An 18,622-nucleotide genomic window follows, 5' to 3' on the forward strand; every position below is an offset into this window, starting at 1 on the left:
AACTTACCCCTCGAAGTGGTGGTCAGTCCTGGAAGATCCTCGTCCCCGAGCCTGCAGTGTCTCTTTCTCCCAGAGAATCTCCTTTGAAATCAACAGGGCACCCGACCTCAAAACAGCACCCTGGACCCGGCCGCCTTAGTGCCACTGAGGGTGCCTCTTTGGTGCTAACTTTGCCCCCAACTTGCTCTGAGCTTAACCCTAGGAGCTTTTTTCCCACAACCCCGTAGCCTGCTTGCCAGCAGCCACCAACCAGAGTCCCCCCATCCTCCGTAGGATAACATTGGGCCTCAACACTCTGCACCCGGCAGCCCTAGTGCCACTGGGGGTGCAACAACAGTGCATCACTGACCCTGGGAGACGCCTGAGTCTAACCCCAGAACCCTAACTTAAAAGACCGATTACCTACCTGGAAACCGATAACCTCTTTTATCCTCATAGAATAACATTGACAATTTTTCTCCCAAAAAGTTTTTGTGTCGACTTTAGAAAATTACAAATATTCCTTAAAAATCAGCAGAATAACCAAAACACATTTTCTCAACTGTTTTCTGGAAATGTCCCAGTGCTGAATCTATGTATCCAGCACTGAGTAAGAAAAAGTATCGTTAACATAACTTACCTGCTAAGTGAATTTCCTCCCATAGGATAACATTGGGGATTCCATGTGAAAAAGTTTCTGTGTCAACTTTTGAAATGCAATAATATTCTTTAAAAATCGTCCCTCTAACTAAAACGCATTTACTCACCTGTTTTCAGGAAATGTCCCAGGGATGAATCTAGGATCCAGCCCTGTGTTAGTAAAAGTAATCTGAAAAGTAATGAACTGCATTTTACTTAAAAAGCCCATTCATTCGAATGTACTATACCTGCAATGTGTTGCAAACTGCTTACTTAAAACTATAACCAAAACCAATACAAGTTACACTGCAATTTTGAACTGTGTTCATACTAGTAATTTACTACTGAAAAGTATTTTTTATGCTTACCTGTACCAGGCTTGCTTGGTTCTAGAAATAAAACAACAGTATATTTTTTATACAAAACGATTGGCCTAGAGCTCAGTTCTTGAGTGTGTGAACTCATTTGCTGACTGAGTGTGCACATCAAATGCTTAACACTGTCCTCTGATACTGCCTTACTGCTCGACCAAGCTAACACTTTAGAGAGTAAGGTTCTATCTAACTTTAACCTCTGCCAAACCTCTGGAGACCCTTGGACTCTATACAGACTGTACCTCACTTTGGTGCAGTATGTATAGACCCAGTTTCTTACAGGGCTGCTCCTGATAGAAGGAGAGGCATTGGAGTCGCGTTGACAGGGCGGCAAGGCCTTTGAAGCTCCCTGCCACAGATAGCTCTTCCTGACCTGGGGAGGTGTGAACACCTCTGCCCAGGAAAGGCTTTGTTTCTGGGCTCAGGAAGTGAAGGCTCACACCCCCGGGGTCTAGAAACTTGTATCATGGTGGCAGGCTGGTGTTTACCAGTCAGGAAACCCACCAGAGGCTGGTTGTTTTTCAGGGGGCATCTCTAAGTTGTCCTCTGAGTGCATTTTACATTAATTCCCATACTGGCATCAGGGTAGGTTCAATGTGCTGAGAGATTTGCCACCAAACGTACCAGAATTCACTTAAGCCATTATGGTGCTCTGGAGTTTGTGATGACAAACTCCAACACCATATACTCTTTATGTCTTTACTGCCCTTACAATGTCTAAGAATGGGCTTAGACACTGTAGCGTTATAGTGCTCATGCAACTCTGCCCTCACCAGTGGCAAAGTGTACCCAGCTAGAGGGGTGACCTATCTATACCATAGGCAGTGAGTTGCAGGCATGGCACACAGGTATGTGTGCCATGTCGACTCTTCACTTTTCTCTGCACCAAAATACACAGCCTGCAATGACACTGTGTGCGTGTTAAGGTACAAGGCCCCTAAGGGTGGCACAATACATGCTGCAGCCCTTAGAGTCCTTCCCTGGTCACAATGCCGTGGGTACCCATGCTATCTTTTACAAGAGACTTACATGTGGCCAGAGGGGTGTCAGTTGTGGGTGCAATTGTACAATTTTGGGAATGAACATAGGCCCTGGAAACCTGATTGGCAGGGGCCCAGGGCACATCAAGTCATAGTGCATCAGATATTTGGCAAAACGTGGGAGGGTTACTGCAACAAAAAACCACTTTCCTACAAATATGTCTTGCATTAGTGAAAGTTTGAGCTATTGGCATTGCAAATGATAATATTGGTTCAATTTTATTTTTTGACAAGAAATCCCAGCAGTAGCATAAGTAATGAAGCAAAATCCACAAAGCAAGGAAAGGGTGCAGTACCACAAGCTGTTACTAGGTGTCCCAGTGGCGTTGAAAAGGGACCTCTATTAGCCACATAAGGTACTGCACCCTTTATGCGACTATAAAGAGAAAGATTGCAGCTGAGCATACACTTCCATTTGTTTATTGGAAGTGAGATTTATGTTAGCTTGCATTTTAAAAATGCACCATTGTTTTTTAGCATCTCACTGACCGGAATGGAAATGTTAAATTTGACCCCTCCACAATGCAACACTTTCCCTACTGTTGCACTGTGTGGAGTGGGAATAGTAATTTTTACCCCTACGCTATCCAACACTTTCCCTACTGTTGCACTCACTGGAGTGGGAATAGTAATTTTTACCCCTACGCTATCCAACACTTTCCCTACTGTTGCACTCACTGGAGTGGGAATAGTATATTTGGCACCTACGCAATCCTACTGCTGTATTGACTGGAGTGGGATTAGTACATTTTATACATCTTTAGTAGAACAATTTGCTTACTTTTGTATAAATGATAGTGGGAATAGTATAAGTATTAAATGTAAAATTATATTTATTTTATGTTGTTACATTTTATAATATTATGTTTTTTTGTTTACAATTATAATATTTATAATTATTAATGTTTTTAATGTGTAGAATATTTTTATGAAATTTATGTCCTTTACTTAATGATTTTATTTACAATGGTTTGTTTTTTAAATATTTTATGTGATTGATATGTGTATATATATATATTATCTACTGGCGGTCGCCAGTAGATAGTTATAGTTAGGACCGTGTTTCCATGGGAAATCCGCAACATTCTATTTGGAATAACTTTGGCGCCGGTCGACGAATCCTCGCGAAATTTTCAAAACTAATGGGGCGCTCCGCTCCGCTCCTACCCTGAAAGTCTCGGGGGGATTCGTCAAGCGGGGGCTGAGAAAAAAGGGGGGTCCCAAAACGCGTTTTCCCCATGCATTTTCCCATAGGACCTTTAGTCCGAGCTACAGCCCGAACGGCTGAACAGAATTACTTGAAATTTGGCAGAGAGGTAGTCCTCAGGTCAAGGATGTGCCTTTTGTAGGTCTGGTGTAAATCTGTTCAGTAGGTCCTGAGAAAATAGCATTTAAATCAATATATATATCTGAAAGCGCGCTCCGTGTGCTTACCGTAAGCTTACCGTACGCGTACGGTGCCGTGCGCGAGCTCAATTCTGATTGGTGGTTACATGACTGTAAACATTCGAATCGGTCGAAATCAGGAAGTGTCGGCCGCCATTTTCTGTCTCTCGCACTGAGAAACAAAGGTGGGGAACGTGAAAAGGGGGCAACGAAGAGAGTTGCAGACCCCCTAGTGTTTGTCAGGGGGTCCAAGAAGGACCCAAAAGTACGGAAAATACATTTAATAATTTAAAAAAAAAATCGCGGAGTGCGCGTACGGTAAGCTTACCGTACGCGCACGGCAAAAAATAATAAAAAAAATAAATAAAGAAGTAACAATCACATTTATTAAATAAATTAAAGGACCCACAAGGGAGAAAAAAACAAATGTTACTGTGTAAAAAAAGGCGAGGCGCGCACGGCATAGACTGCGCAACGTGGGCGCTCGGTGCGTGAAGCGCACCGAGCGCCCACAGCGCGCGAACGCAGCGCGAAGCGCACCATGCGCGCAGGGTTTGCGCACAGTGAAAAACCAGAAAAATAAAAATAAAAAATACATAACTTAGCATTTAAAAAACCGTACAAATTCACTGAAAAAACCTTAGGTTTCACACACGTTATAGTTAGGAATTATCATTTACAAAACCTTGCAAATTCACTTAAAAAACCATAGGTTTCACACATGTTATAGTTAGCTGTACATTTCACTCGTAAAAAACCAATGAAATTCCACGTTATAGTTAGATCAGGTAACTATAACTTGCGCGACCGCAATCCACAATGTGTAATTTCAGATGTTATCATTGATGTCATGAGTGATGTCACTGACCATGTCATGAGTGATGTAATATGTGACGTCATCAGCAGTTTATTGTGGGCGTGCAAGTTATAGTTACCTGATCTAACTATAACGTGGAATTTCATTGTTTTTTTACGAGTGAAATGTACAGCTAACTATAACATGTGTGAAACCTATGGTTTTTTAAGTGAATTTGCAAGGTTTTGTAAATGATAATTCCTAACTATAACGTGTGTGAAACCTATGGTTTTTTCAGTGAATATATATATATATATATAGTTTTGAAAATTTCGCGAAGATTCGTCATCCGGCGGCAAAGTTATTGGGAAAAGAATGTTACGAATTTCCTATGGTTAATAGATTCTAACTATAACTACCTACTGGCGAACACCAGTAGGTAATATATATATATATATATATATATATATATATATATATATATATATATATATATATATATATATATATATATATATATATATATATATATATATATATTCATATCCTGAGAACTCCACTGCGCAGCGGCTATGTTGTTTCAACAAAATGGAGCACGGACCACAGTTAGATGTCGGCCATTATGCGTTTCGGCTCCAGGGAGCCTTGATCACATGACACATAGGTAAGTCACATGACTGGTTTTATACCATTTTTTTCCCATTTTTTCCTAAACAGTGTTAAAGTGACAGTGCATTTTGTAAACAGTATCCACTTTGAAATACAAAAAGGTATAGGGCACCAATCTGGTTATAATGGTTGGTTACATGATATGTAAAGTTTATACAGCCATCAGACACTTGTCATTTGTCTAAATCATGGTATCAATACATCTTGACAACCTGTAAAAATGTGATGGGTTGTGTGAGATGTTCATAATCCTGGTATAAATACCGGTTTGTATAAACCCAATGCAATAAAATATGGAGCAATAAGAATTTTTACAAAAATAGACCTTAAAATGCCATAAAATCTATCTGAGAAAATTGAATCGAATCTGTGCAAACTGGCTTTAAATAGCCATGCATCCAATTTGAATTAAATACTATTCATCCTTTAGGATATATTGTGCAAATTGATGTTCAATAAATAAATAAATATGTAAACATGCAAATAAATCATTATTAGACACCAAATTTGATTTAAGAAAATATCTTTGCAGTCTAAAAATCATTCTATAAAATGCCAATCGACATAAATATTAATTCATCTCATATATTATATGTAAAATTATATTGTTAAGCCTGGGTCCTATGTACAAGTTTTTACCTGTTGAAATATAACTGTATATCATAACCATCCTGGTTCGCCCCAAATGCTAGTGCAATAACCCATACTAAATCGACAGAAGCCTCTGTCTTTAGTGGTGTGTATTAGAGTGAGACAAAAATTATAAAAAACAGGGGAGAGGAAATTTAAAACAAGATACAAGCCTTTATCTTGAAGTGAACTTTTGGGTTTACCGTGAGGTGAATACTATATTATATCATTGCAATACCCATCTTGTGGAATTTATAATATTGTTCTCATTTCCAATACTACATACATAGTATTGTATATCCAGGAGCCAAGATGAAACATCCCAGATAAACACAAGGATATGTGAGCGAACAGATATATGACTATATGGATAAACCAGAGCAAACTAAAAGGTACTTTTAAGATGACATGTTCTTACAGGCATGTGTACAGATCTTCAGTTATATTAAGACCATTGGGGCTCTTGGAATCCAATTCTAGAATATATTTGGTTTCCAACTTCCGTAGTGTTTTCTCTCTATTGCCCCCTCTTCTGTTAAAAGGTACACAGTCAATTATGTAGTACTTCAAATATTTCGGGTCTGTCTGGTGAAATTAATTAAAATGTCGAGCGACCGGGTACACTGGGTCTTGATTTTTAATTGCTCTGATATGTTGAACCACATACCGAAGCCCACAGGGGCACTCAAGGATATAAACAACAAACTCAGTTTTACATGACAGAGACTTATTGATTTTATGTTCACCACCCCCAAATGCAGTTTTGAAGGCTGTGGTGTTGATGCCATATTGGCAGGCCTTACAGGTTTTAAATCTGTAAAAACCCTTCTTTTGGCTTAACCAGTTTCCCTTTGATTGATCCACTGGGTTGTTTACCACTAACCTGTCTTTCATATTGGGGGTCCGTCTGTTGGTGATCGAAAGTCTGGGAGGCAACGTATGACCTAATACCGGATAATTTTTTACCAGAGGCCAGTTTCTTTGAATGCTACGATTAATTTCTTTGTTAATTTCTTAATATATTACCTACTGGCGGTCGCCAGTAGGTAGTTATAGTTAGGACCTATTATCCATAGGAAATCCGCAACATTCTATTTGGAATAACTTTGGCGCCAGTTGACGAATCTTCACGAAATTTTCAAAACTTGTGGCTCACTCCGCTCCGCTCCTATCCTGAAAGTCTCGAGGTAATTCATCAAGCGGGGGCTGAGAAAAAAAGGGGGTCCCAAAACGTGTCTTCCCCATGCAATTTTCAATAGGGACCTTTAGTCGCAGCTACAGCCCGAACTGCTGAACGGAATGACTCCAAATTTGGCAGAAAGGTAGACCTTGATTCAGAGTCATGCCTTTTGCTTAAATAGTGTAAATCCGTTCAGTAGTTCCTGAGAGAATCAAAAACAAAATCACATATATATCTATGGCCAAGCTGGATCTGCGCACCCTGAGCGCACCCTGAGTGCACCCTCCAGATCACGAGCTGCATGCTAATTGGCTGCCAACTGTCTGTTAACACTCCAAAACAGGAAGTTTTGGCAGCCATTTTGTGCCTCGGTAGAAGCGAGGCTGAAGAAATCAGTGGAACTAGTGTGTAAAACTTATAAAGGGGGCAGGGTAGAAATACCCTGACCCTCTAGACCTGCTTAGGGGGGGTCCCACAAGGACCCCCAGGCCTGTAATTTCTTTTTTTTCTAAAAGGCGAAATACGCGCAGGGTGCGTGGATCATGCCATAAAAAATCAAATAAAACGACATGCGGGCTTTAATAATTAGCGTCCGGGGGTGCCAAATCCCGGGGGCAAAAGTTTTACATTTTATGGGGGGCCCAGAGGGGCTCCCCAGCCCCGGGGACCACCACCCCCCGGGGCTACAACATAAATGGGTGGGGGGCTCAACCGCCACCCCCCCAACAAAATAGATGGGTGGGGGGATCAAAGGGACCCCAGTGACCGCTACCCCCTGGGGCTTTCTCAAAAACAGTTGGGGGGGCTCAAAGGCCCCACCAAGCCCCGGGGACCACCACCCCCCGGGGCTTTGTATGTTGTGGAGGGGGGCCACGTGGCCCACCTCCTGGAGCCCTTGAGGGCCCTCTATGTTGTGGAGGGGTCCACGTGGCCCCCCTCCTGGAGCCCTTGTGGGCCCTGGAGACCGCCACCCCCCAGGGCCGGCTCCTGCAGTGCCTCAGGTGCCCACCCCGGGACACTGCTGTTTGCTTTGGCAGGGCGAGAGCCGAGGCTCACGCCCTGTCATAGCAAACTTGGTTTGGATTTTGAAAGAGAGAGCAGGGAAACCTGCTCTCTCTTTCAAAATGCAAACCATTTTGATTTTCCGCATGGGGAGCTGCATGTTAGCAGCTCCCCGTGTGGAAAAACAATGCTGGCTCCCGAAGGACGTGGTGATCCGGCTGGGACCGTGGGGGCATTGGGGCTCCCTCCATGGTCCCCAACGTTATATATGAGCCCCGGGGGAAGGGGTCCCCGGGGAGAATAGAAATTAGTGGTAGGTGCTATTTTTTTTTTTACGGTAAAATTAGGGGTCGCACACCCAGCGCCGCGCTCAGCGTGGCCCCCTGGTGTGCACGCGCTGGGTGCGTGGCTCCTAAAGCGTCGAACAAGTATATGACATCACGCGCAAGTGCGCGAGTGTCGCGTAAAGTAATACGTATGTGTCGCATATGCGCCTGGAGTCGCGTACCAGCCGCATAGCAATCACGCAGGAAAATACGCATCCATTGCACACCCTACGTGGATCCTACACAACAATCATAAAATGGCAGCACAGTTTCGCGCAGTGATCGAGAAAGGTATGCTTTGGAAGCGCGACTCCTAAAAAAAAATTGGAAAAAAAACAATACAAAAATATTATAAATATATAAAAAAAAATATAAAATAAAAAAACAATAATAGAGTTTCAATATTTTTTCAAAAAATATGTCAATTTATATTAAAGATATGTAATGTAATTTAAAAAATAAAATATGTAAAAATAAATAGTTTACAAAATGTAGATAAACAGTATCAAAAACTAAATATAACAATTAATATATTTAAAAATTATCATTAAAAAAACCTTTGAAATTCACTGAAAAAACCATAGGTTTCAGATATGTTGTAGTTAGGAATTAACATTTTAAAAACCTTTGAAATTCACTGAAAAAACCATAGGTTTCAGGGGTGTCATAGTTAGGAATTAGCATTTAAAAAACCTTTAAAATTCAGTGAAAAAAACCATAGGTTTCAGGTATGTTATAGTTAAGAATTAGCATTTAAAATACCTTAGAAATTCACAGAAAAAAACATAGGTTTTAGGGGTGTTATAGTTAGCTGGACATTTAACTTGTACAAAACTAGTGAAATTCCCCCGTTATAGTTAGTTCAGCTAACTATAACTCAAGCACCCACAATGCACTGCTGATGACGTCACATATTACATCACTCATGACATGGTCAGTGACATCACTCATGACATCACTGATGACATCTCAAATGACATCACTGATGACATCACTGATGACATCATCCTTGTGATAGAGTGGCAGACCTCCTCTCACCCTAATATAACCTTTGATACACACACTCAAAAATAGAAATTAACATTTTCAAAACAATGGCCATACCAATACCACTTACAACACACCTGTTCAGTAATTCCAAGTTCTACACACACCTCCTCTCATTCACTAACAGTCCTATACAGTCACCCATACATGTACTCACTCATCATATGTACTCATACACCTATACATCCTGTTACACACCGACACTCATCCATAGAGTTAATCACACACATAGTCAAACATGCAAACAAAGTATCAAACATCCATTTACTTGCATAAACAGTTAGACACACACCACCAAACTTACTTCTACAGAAACTTACACATACCTACTCTCTTAAGCAATCATTTATAGAAACACAAACTAATTTATACAGGAACTCTTCCAATCTCTCATTCTCAAGTATACTCACTTATATACACCAATACTCACATATACTAGTTTAAAACATATGTCATTACTCATAAAGACACTATTGAGACAGTCATTCACTCACTAACACACCCATTCACACGCTCATCCACCCATACAGTCTTGCACACATGCTGTCTTCAATACATACAAACAGTGAGTCACTCATTCATGCATCTATGCACTACGTAATACCCCCCACCAAACCATAAAGACACTCAGACACTCATACTGATACTCAAAAAAACAACTAATAACCTGTATAGACACTTATGTAGCTACTCACCAACCCCTGTAGCCACTTATACACAAAGTGAGAGACTGATACAGATAGTTATATATTTAAACAATACTTACTAACCCATGTATTCACTGGGATACACTTAATCAGTCAGTTATAAAATCAATTTTTCAAAAGAAAATCATCCATTTAGACCCTTACTTACCCATTTATTCTTCCATCGACCTTGAAATATACATATATAAAACATATTTAAATTTCAGAAAAACACACATTCAGTGGATGATGTCATCAGTGATGATATCAGTGATGTCATTTGAGATGTCATGAGTGATGTCACTGACCATGTCATGAGTGATGTAATATGTGACGTTATCAGCAGTGCATTGCGGGCGCGCGAGTTATAGTTAGCTGATTTAGGGGAATTTCACTGGTTTTGTACAAGTGAAATGTCCAGCTAACTATAACACCCCTAAAACCTATGGGGCAGATTTACAAGCCCCGTGCGCCACTTTTGTGCCACCGTTGCGTCACTTTTGTGACGCAGCGGCGGCGCAAAGCTAGCGTCATGCTGCGACAGATTTACAACGTGACGCATCTAGGGAGATGCGTCACGTTGTAAAGTCCTGCGCCTCATTGAACCCACGTCAGGTTTAATGTATGCAGGGTGGGCGTTACATCGAAAAAAGCCTCGGAAAAGTGACGCAGTGAAATCTATAAGATTTCACGCAGTCACTTTTCCGACGCTGGTGCGTCAAATCCTTGCGCCTGCTTCAAGCAGGCGTAAGGCGTGACGCACCATGTTAGGGGTATGCCAGGTTGGAACAGTGCTGGAGTTGCTTCGCGCTTGCGACACAACTTCAGCACTGCACCAACCTTACGCCGGCAGATGCGTCACGCATCTGCTTGTCTTTGCGCCACGATGCACCGCATTGTAAATGCGGCGCATCTGCGGTGGCGCAAGGGCAAACTTGCGTGACTCATCTTCCCTGGTGCATCCCTGCTGATTTGCAGGGATGCGCCAGGGAACGTAAATCTGCCCCTCAGTTTTTTTCTGTGAAAAAAAATAAAATATATATATATATATATTGATATATTTGTTAATAGTTATTTATTATATTATTACATATTATTACATTATTTGAAAAATGCAAAAATTATAATATAGATTAAAATTATTAGTTTAATGACAGTTTTTTACTAGATAAGTATAGGATGACAATATTTTTGACATTGATATTTTGATATGGGTATATTTTAATCGGCGATATTTTGTCAGTGAATAGTATTTGTATGGTTTAGGGGTTGCCCCATCCTTATCTCCTGGTAGCGTTGTTTTTTTTTACGTGTCGCTAAAAATTGAAAGAGTGCAGGGTGGCATCTTCTAATGTTTCTTGGAAGGAATTGTGCCACCACTGCACTGCATCATGTGCCTTTGCTTCTGTTTGCTTCTGGGGACATGGTGCTGTCGTAGACATTTCATGATGCAATGTGATACTTGGGTTGGTGTCTGTGTTCTGATTGGTACAGGTGGCCAGCCAAAGTATCTTCAAATGAATCCAGCAGTGGGGCTGGTTTTGTTCCTACTTTTGGTAATGGGGGATTCAATAAGTATGTTATAATGTTTAGTGACGTTTGTCATAGTGATGTATGTTAAAACTATTTCATGTGTGAGTTCTGGGTTAGTGGCATATTCTATATTCAAGGTGGATTTTTGTAACTACCTCTGTGTCCTCTAGTTAAAGTGATAGTAGTACCTCTGAATTGCAAGGTGTGGGCAGCTTCTCAGTATAATGGACATCCTTGCATGTACACAATCTATTATGATATTTTAGGGTTATATTTGTTGGTTTGCTGCTTCATATGTGTTAAATTTCAACGTAACTGTAACTTACACTTTGTTAGATAACAGTGCGTACAATAATGGGGTGTTGGTATTTTGGTATTGAGCATTTATTGGGTAAATTTGACTGAATGGTGGAGGGCACACGTGAAATGTGACATCCATCATCCCTGTATTACATTGTGTTAATGAAAGTAAATCATTGTTAGTAGTATGTGTTATCATTCTTCTATCATTATTGTGGTGTTTCTATTGTGAAGGTGTCTTTTATATGCGTGTTAGGATGCATAGGGGTATGTCTATTTCATCATATCTTTTAGGTGCTACTGGTGTTTTCCCTTGATGTTCCACATGTTCTGGCTATAAATCTTTTTAGGTTTGGTATGGAGAGAAGTGGCCTGTTGCCTTTTCATGAACATTGAAAATATATGTATTGTTCTTGTTGGCTCTTGTGAGCTTAAACTGGCCTCTTTCAGGTCCTGCAATACAGTCCTCACTTCTATTTCTGTAATATTGGGGGGGTCATTATGTTCCCTAACGTTTTCTATGGCGTCATTTTAGTGGTAGCCCTGCCATAGCATGCATTAGAATAATAGTTTGCTCACTTCCAGTCTGTTTTCTGATTAGTGGTGCTCTCCTGACTATATCTGTGTCCTCTATAACAGCCTCCTTTTTTGAGATTTGATGTATGTTGTTGTTTCTGACTTTAAATTATAAAAAAAAATAATAGTAACATTTTCAAATATAGAATATGTAATACTTTTTTAAAAAAAATTACCGTATAGGTACACATTCATAATTGCATTTTGGTTATGGTATTTACATGCCTATGCCTGTATATTATTTTTACTCTAAGTTTTAGTTTCATGATTTACTTATATTACTTAGGGGCATATTCACAAAGAGGTGACGGAGCACGGTGTTAGACTTCTTGGCATAACGCCGCACTCTGCCACTTCTGAAATTCAGGGCTGCTCCGTACTTACAACAATATGGTGCAGCCCTGCGTTTCCCCCTGCGTTGGTGATAATTTCAGCTGCCTAGCACAAACACAGGCACCCATGCACCATAGTGCAAGGGTGCCTGCGTTGGGACAAATGATTGTTTATGTGCAGGAAGCTGTTCCTTCCAGCCCATAAACAAGCTCTTAAATGGAGATTTCTAACTTCTATGAGTGCCGCTTTATGCAGCACACATAGAAGTTGCAACTCATAATTTTTTTAATGATTGTTTATGTGCAGGAAGGGGCACCTTCCTGTCCATCACTAGATTGTCCTCCTATGAATTCCTTTTGCTCTCTTCCCACATCACCTTCATCCAAACTCCATTCTGATCCCGGCCTTTTTTGGGACCTGCACAAGACGAGAATCACAATGTGTTCTCACTCATATGTCCAACAATATCTCTGTGATGCACCAATAACAGAAACAATACTAAAACAGTGAGATCATATATTATGATGATGTCAGCAACCTGGTGGCGGCTGGCTAGGCTGTGTGCACCTTATAGGAAGTTGTTGAAAATCACAGTCAGCCCAGATATGGTCTCCTCAAGTTTCCAAAGTCCTCCCTGTCACCCATGGCTGTGTGCTCAGCTCACAAAATCGTTACAATGTTGCTTTTGAAAATTGATATATTTGAACGTGCCACTCATCGATCTCCCCAAAATGAACTGTTTCGCGGCAAAGCACTCGCTGATCAGACGCTAAGGATGCTGCTCCCTCGTTACGTTCTGAAGTAACTGTGCCCATTGAGCAAACTTTTGAATTTTCTCTACCTACGTTCAAAAAGTTGTTTGATTTACAAGAGAGTGAGCTGAAAATGGAGAAGCAAGTGTGGATGAAGCAACAGGGACAGATCTAGGAGGGTGGTCTCCCTCTTACCCATCCTTGTGAAGTTGTAGCATGGCAATGCCCATGTGGGAAGGGGGCGTTTTCATTCTCATGTTCCAGCTGCATTTCCTGTTGGCTGACGGAGGCCTTCCACACCCTGCATTCAGGAAACGGGGCACGTGTGTGAGTGCATTGGGGAAGGTCTCCCTTGCAGCCCCGGGGGTGAGGTCCCGTGCGAGTCCTGATCAATACAAGTTATACTTTTTAGGAGTAGTTCCACTTCTCAATGGAGTCTAGGACTCAATCATCCAAAAACACGTGGCTCATCTATGTCACAGGTCACTTGCATTGCAGAACAATTTAGTCAACCAGAATGAGAGAATTTGCAACAGGAGGTCAGATGGATCCTCCACCAGGGACCTTTGACTCTACATCCGTAATCTTCACATAAGTATTTCAGTGCCAGCCTCATATGAGACCATCATGTCCTGAATGCCCACAATATGGCAAGAATGACCACCATTATGCCGGGTCCAACATTATACCAGGGATAAAAACACCACACCACCTCACTTGTGGGACTGCAAAAAAGCATCAGTGTTAACACCCACAAATGTGCACACATTCCCACAGAGACACACACACCAGCTGCAGGGCATCTCTCTGTGTCCAATGCATTGCCAAGATTGAGTTGTGCCAGCTTCAATGTTGTTTCTTACACAGGCTGACTCTGCACTGGTTTATGATCCCATCCCTGCAGCTGCTTGTATTTCTGGTGAGAATCTGGTCATGTGATTGATATTACAAACATCTGTGATACCGTATATATGAACATCTTGCCCTGGTTTGGGGAACTTTCCTCCAGGTGCAGGAGAAGCCCCTTGCAGGTCAATATGTGACTCATACATTATTAACTTTTGCAGTAAGTACTTTTAAGGCTCAACTTGATGTGAGTTTATTCAACACAATCTTCAGTCTATTTAGCGCTCAGCTCTTGGGAGGGGGGCTATTAGGCATTTCCTCATGATGTTCCTTCTAACCATGTGTGACCTCTTGCAGGAGCGGCAGCTTGGAGAAGCACTGGCCTTTACCTTCACCCAAAGCAGAGAGCATCCTTCGAATTCCCACCGGCAGCCATCGGAGCAAAGCTGAAGGTAAGACAGTACTTGACATGGGAACAGCTGCCATTCGATGTCATCTCAACGTGAGATCTGTGAAGAACATAGCCCACTCCTTGCACACAACTAACAAGGAATATTTTCAAGACCCTATCACCACCACAACGTCTTTTCTTGACGTTGTTGTGGCAATAGGGGCTGCGCCTTATTCACAAGGCAGCTTTTAGCCACTTATCTTATTGTTTTATAAGTATCTATCTCCCACTTGTAAATAAAGCACCCTTTCATGTTACACAGCGTGTAAAGGGGTGGGCAATGGGTGTTGCAGTGGGCATTCCACCACAACACCCATTGATTTTGATATTGCCCCCTTTTTTACAAGGGTGGCGTAAAAATGGCCCAGCACCAAAATTAAGACCATATGCCAAAATGAGGAGAAATGCTTTATTTCTCCTCGTGTTTGCTGTTTCTATCTGTGCTGCATTGTGCAGCACACACAGAAACAGCAAAACGCCATGCATGATTGTTTATGTGCAGGAAGGTGTCCCTTCCTGCACATACACAATCTTACCCTGCACTACAGACACTCGTGCACTATGGTGCAAGGGTGTCTGCATTAGTGCCTGGCAGTCAAATTAGCGCCAGTACAGGGGGAAAGTCAGGACTGCACCCTATTGTTGTAAAGACGGTGTAGCTCTGCATTTCAGAAGAAGCGGAGCGCGGCATTTTGCCATGAAGGTTAAGGCCGCGCTCTGACACCATCTTGTAAATATGCCCCATAGTGTACTCTTGCTAGGTTAGGATGCACCCCCTGAATATCGGAGCTAGAAGATAGAAGCATTCAAATATCTAGAACAAAATACTGAATTCAAAATACCAAAAAGTTATATAGATTTTCTATACCTAAATCTATATATATATATATATATATATATATATATATATATATATATATTCATGATCCAGAGATGTGGAGTTAGGAATAATAAATGTAAACTTCCTCTATATGTACTTACCTTTCAATATTTTGTCCTTCGATATTATGTTCATGTTATTCTTGTATATTGATATTTTCACCATTGCTATTTATTAGTGCAATCCGAGGTTGGATAGACCAGTGAGCAGTCCACCAAGCTGCTGTGAGGATACTCCTCTGAGAGCAGAGTCTTGGAATCACAAGAGTGCATGGAGCCCAGTGGAGATATCGTCATCTGTGTGCGGTCTGATGACCCATACTCATGACTGTTCATGTGAAATAGGAGCTTGTCCCATTCACACACTATGACTGATTCTCCTCACCCAATGTGTGCAAACTTTCCATTCTGCCTGTGATGTCTGTGATCCATTGGTCCCCACCAGCCTTGATTGATGTCAATTGTAACCACATGTGATGCCCACACAATGACAGAACTTCTTCACAGAGTCGTCCTTGAAGACATAATGTCGTCCAATGGTCCCCACTCCCGATGATTGATGAAAAGTATAGCCATGCCTCATTTTCACATGCTGACTGCATGTACCTGACCCCACAGGTGCAGATTGGATGCCAAGCGGATAACCTCAGTGGTAAAGAGGAACTCTTTCGCGCACCCGTAGTCATCAAGGCCTATGAGGTTAAGAGTGAGAAGATGACCATCTCCAACCTGTGGGGCGGCCTCATCTATATCCTGGTGCCAGCTGGATGCCAAGTTGGTCTTTTGTCAGTCACCGTAAAAAAGGCAGTGCGAGCACCCTTCTACAAGCACGGTGTGTATTGTGCATAGGGCTTGGACACTGTTACAATGAGCGGCTATTAGAGCATTAGCATTATGTGGCCTGATCACTTAATGTTTAGTACAAGGAGGGACTGTCACATGTTGGTTAGCTTTGAGGGTGCAATTGTGGGTTAAGAGTGACTTGCTAAAATGTCATTACCACTGTCTATATGTGAGCTTCAGAGCCCACGCCAAAGGTCTGAAGTCCTATGGAGGATGGATGTTTTCCCTAGGATATGTAATTGGAATGTGGGTGGTTGTTTTAGATTATTGATATGAACAATGCAATGTATGGAGTTGTCAATGGAAAACACTAGAGATCTGGCTACTGGTACCAGATTCAATGTGATTCATAAGCAGGCTAATATATTTTTGTACAGGTGGGTGGAGACTTTAGGAAAGAAGAAGAATGAACTCAGTCATTGCAGAGTTCATTCTTTCAGAGGTAAGTTGACAAATCACAGAAGTTGAGATTAATGAGTTGTGTTCAAGCACACTGAAATATCTGGAACTAATCGTGGACTGATCCTCCTGGTCCCATTCTGGGATAGAGGATGTTCAGTAAGGTTATATTGTTTACAGTCTTCAATGCAGCCCACAGGTCTCAAAGTGCAATTAGGCAGGGATCACCTTCATCGAGGAGTTTAAGGATATCCTTTATGGTATGGAGGGTGGATCATTTCTGTACGTTTCATCCGGAATCCGTAATGGAGTTTATTTCGAAGTTTGCTCCTGGTTCTATGCATAGTGAGTTTGGCGGTTACCATTTTCTAAATAATGTTGCCAAAAAGCAGCAGAATCTTTAATAGTCTGAAATTCCATAGGTTTTGTGCATCTAAGTTTGGCATCTTGAGTAGCAGCATGACTGTTTATCAGTAAGATCCCTTTCACTGATGAGGTGTTACAACTTTGAGGAGTATGGTAGAATATGCCCAGCTCAGGTTTTGATTAAGCATTCTAGCAAACGTTCTTCTCTATACCTTGATGGGTTTGTGGTAATAGTAATCCTATGGAGCTCTTCAATTTAAAGAGGTTAAAAAAGATGACCATTAGGTCACTGATATTTTCAATATGGGAGCTGATATTTCCAAAATACGGGGTCGACAAAGACGGTGATTAAAATATTTGTGCATTGTCTTTATTTCTATTGTGAAGAATTCTGCGATTGTTGCTGCCTGGACTTTCAAGCTTGGAATCTTAGGTTGTTTGATAAGGTTAGAACAGAACCTAATGGTTTGGAAAAGTAGGCTGGGGCTATTTGCTTCACTGGTCTTTTTTCTGAAGGAGAAGTTTCTTTTTACCTTGAGAACTTTCTGCCTTAGAGTTTACCAGATGTGATACTCTGCACAAATGTGGCTGGTGTCCCGTCTGCAAAGTGTATTGTAGCCTATGCCACTTGTAATATGGCATACAGGATATCCATCATGTTTTGATGGAGTATCTCATCGACAAAACTCTAAGTAAGTACCTTAAGTCTCAATAATTTAAAATTGATGCAGAGATAATTCAAAATAAGGAGATTTTTTTCTGAACAAATGACCACTACTCCTTTTCCTTGTGAATAACCTCCGCTGGCTGAAAGAACTGCACACAAGCCAGTTCAGCATTCAGGAGCATCCACTTTGACACTGTGTTTTTTGCTTATGCTCAGAGGTTTAGTTAATAGGGTATATAGAGAGCAACTCATATTTATGCCTTGGGGCTGGCTTGTCCTGGTGTTCTGATTGGATAATAAGTACATTAACATTATCTTTGACTCTACTACAGGAGAAACCACTGATTCTGCCTGGCTAGATACCATTCGGCACTACCCTGCCCCTTGGGCAGAGTTTGCGACTGACAATATCATCCTCACCGTCCCTACGGAGTTCGCTCAAGTGGTGGAGAAGCCCAGTGCCGTGATGTCCTTGTGGGACCGCATGATGACAGCAGTTGCAGAGCTGTCTGCCATCCCTATGCCCTTCTCAAGGCCAGAGAGAATTGTGACAGATGTTCAAATATCTGCCGGTAAGTACTACACCATGCCATTTTACTCCTGCACACTACCACCTTCAGTTCGTACACAAGTGGCACTAATGGTAGGACAAGGGCATGCCACACAGCAGGGCAAGTTTAGAGTTCACACCGATTTTTTTTAATCTCAATTCTTCATTAAATTTGCACACAATTTTCAGATACAAACATCATACACCAGTGATACAGATATGATAGATCACGCAGGTCCAAGATATAACATGTGTGAAAACGTCTAAAAAGAGAGTTAGAACTTAAAACATTACTCAGAACCTATACTACAACCAAAAATGGGGGAATCAAAGAATGAATGGAAAATTGTGATGTCCGATCCCTAGACCGTCC

General features: G+C 41.4%; 1 protein-coding gene across 1 annotated transcript in view; it reads left to right on the forward strand.

Moving 5' to 3' along the window:
- The window catches only part of LOC146808605 (TRPM8 channel-associated factor homolog), a 234,221-nt gene that overhangs the window by 160,868 nt on the left and 54,731 nt on the right, over positions 1–18,622 (forward strand). Inside the window, exons 4-6 of the mRNA XM_085623623.1 lie at positions 14,452–14,546; positions 16,043–16,256; positions 18,032–18,271. Of these exons, the coding sequence (XP_085479749.1) occupies positions 14,452–14,546; positions 16,043–16,256; positions 18,032–18,271 (549 nt within the window). The remainder of the gene's footprint in view (positions 1–14,451; positions 14,547–16,042; positions 16,257–18,031; positions 18,272–18,622) is intronic.

The sequence above is a fragment of the Triturus cristatus genome, chromosome 8 (genome assembly GCF_964204655.1).
Source record: "Triturus cristatus chromosome 8, aTriCri1.1, whole genome shotgun sequence".
NCBI classification, from domain to species: domain Eukaryota; kingdom Metazoa; phylum Chordata; class Amphibia; order Caudata; family Salamandridae; genus Triturus; species Triturus cristatus.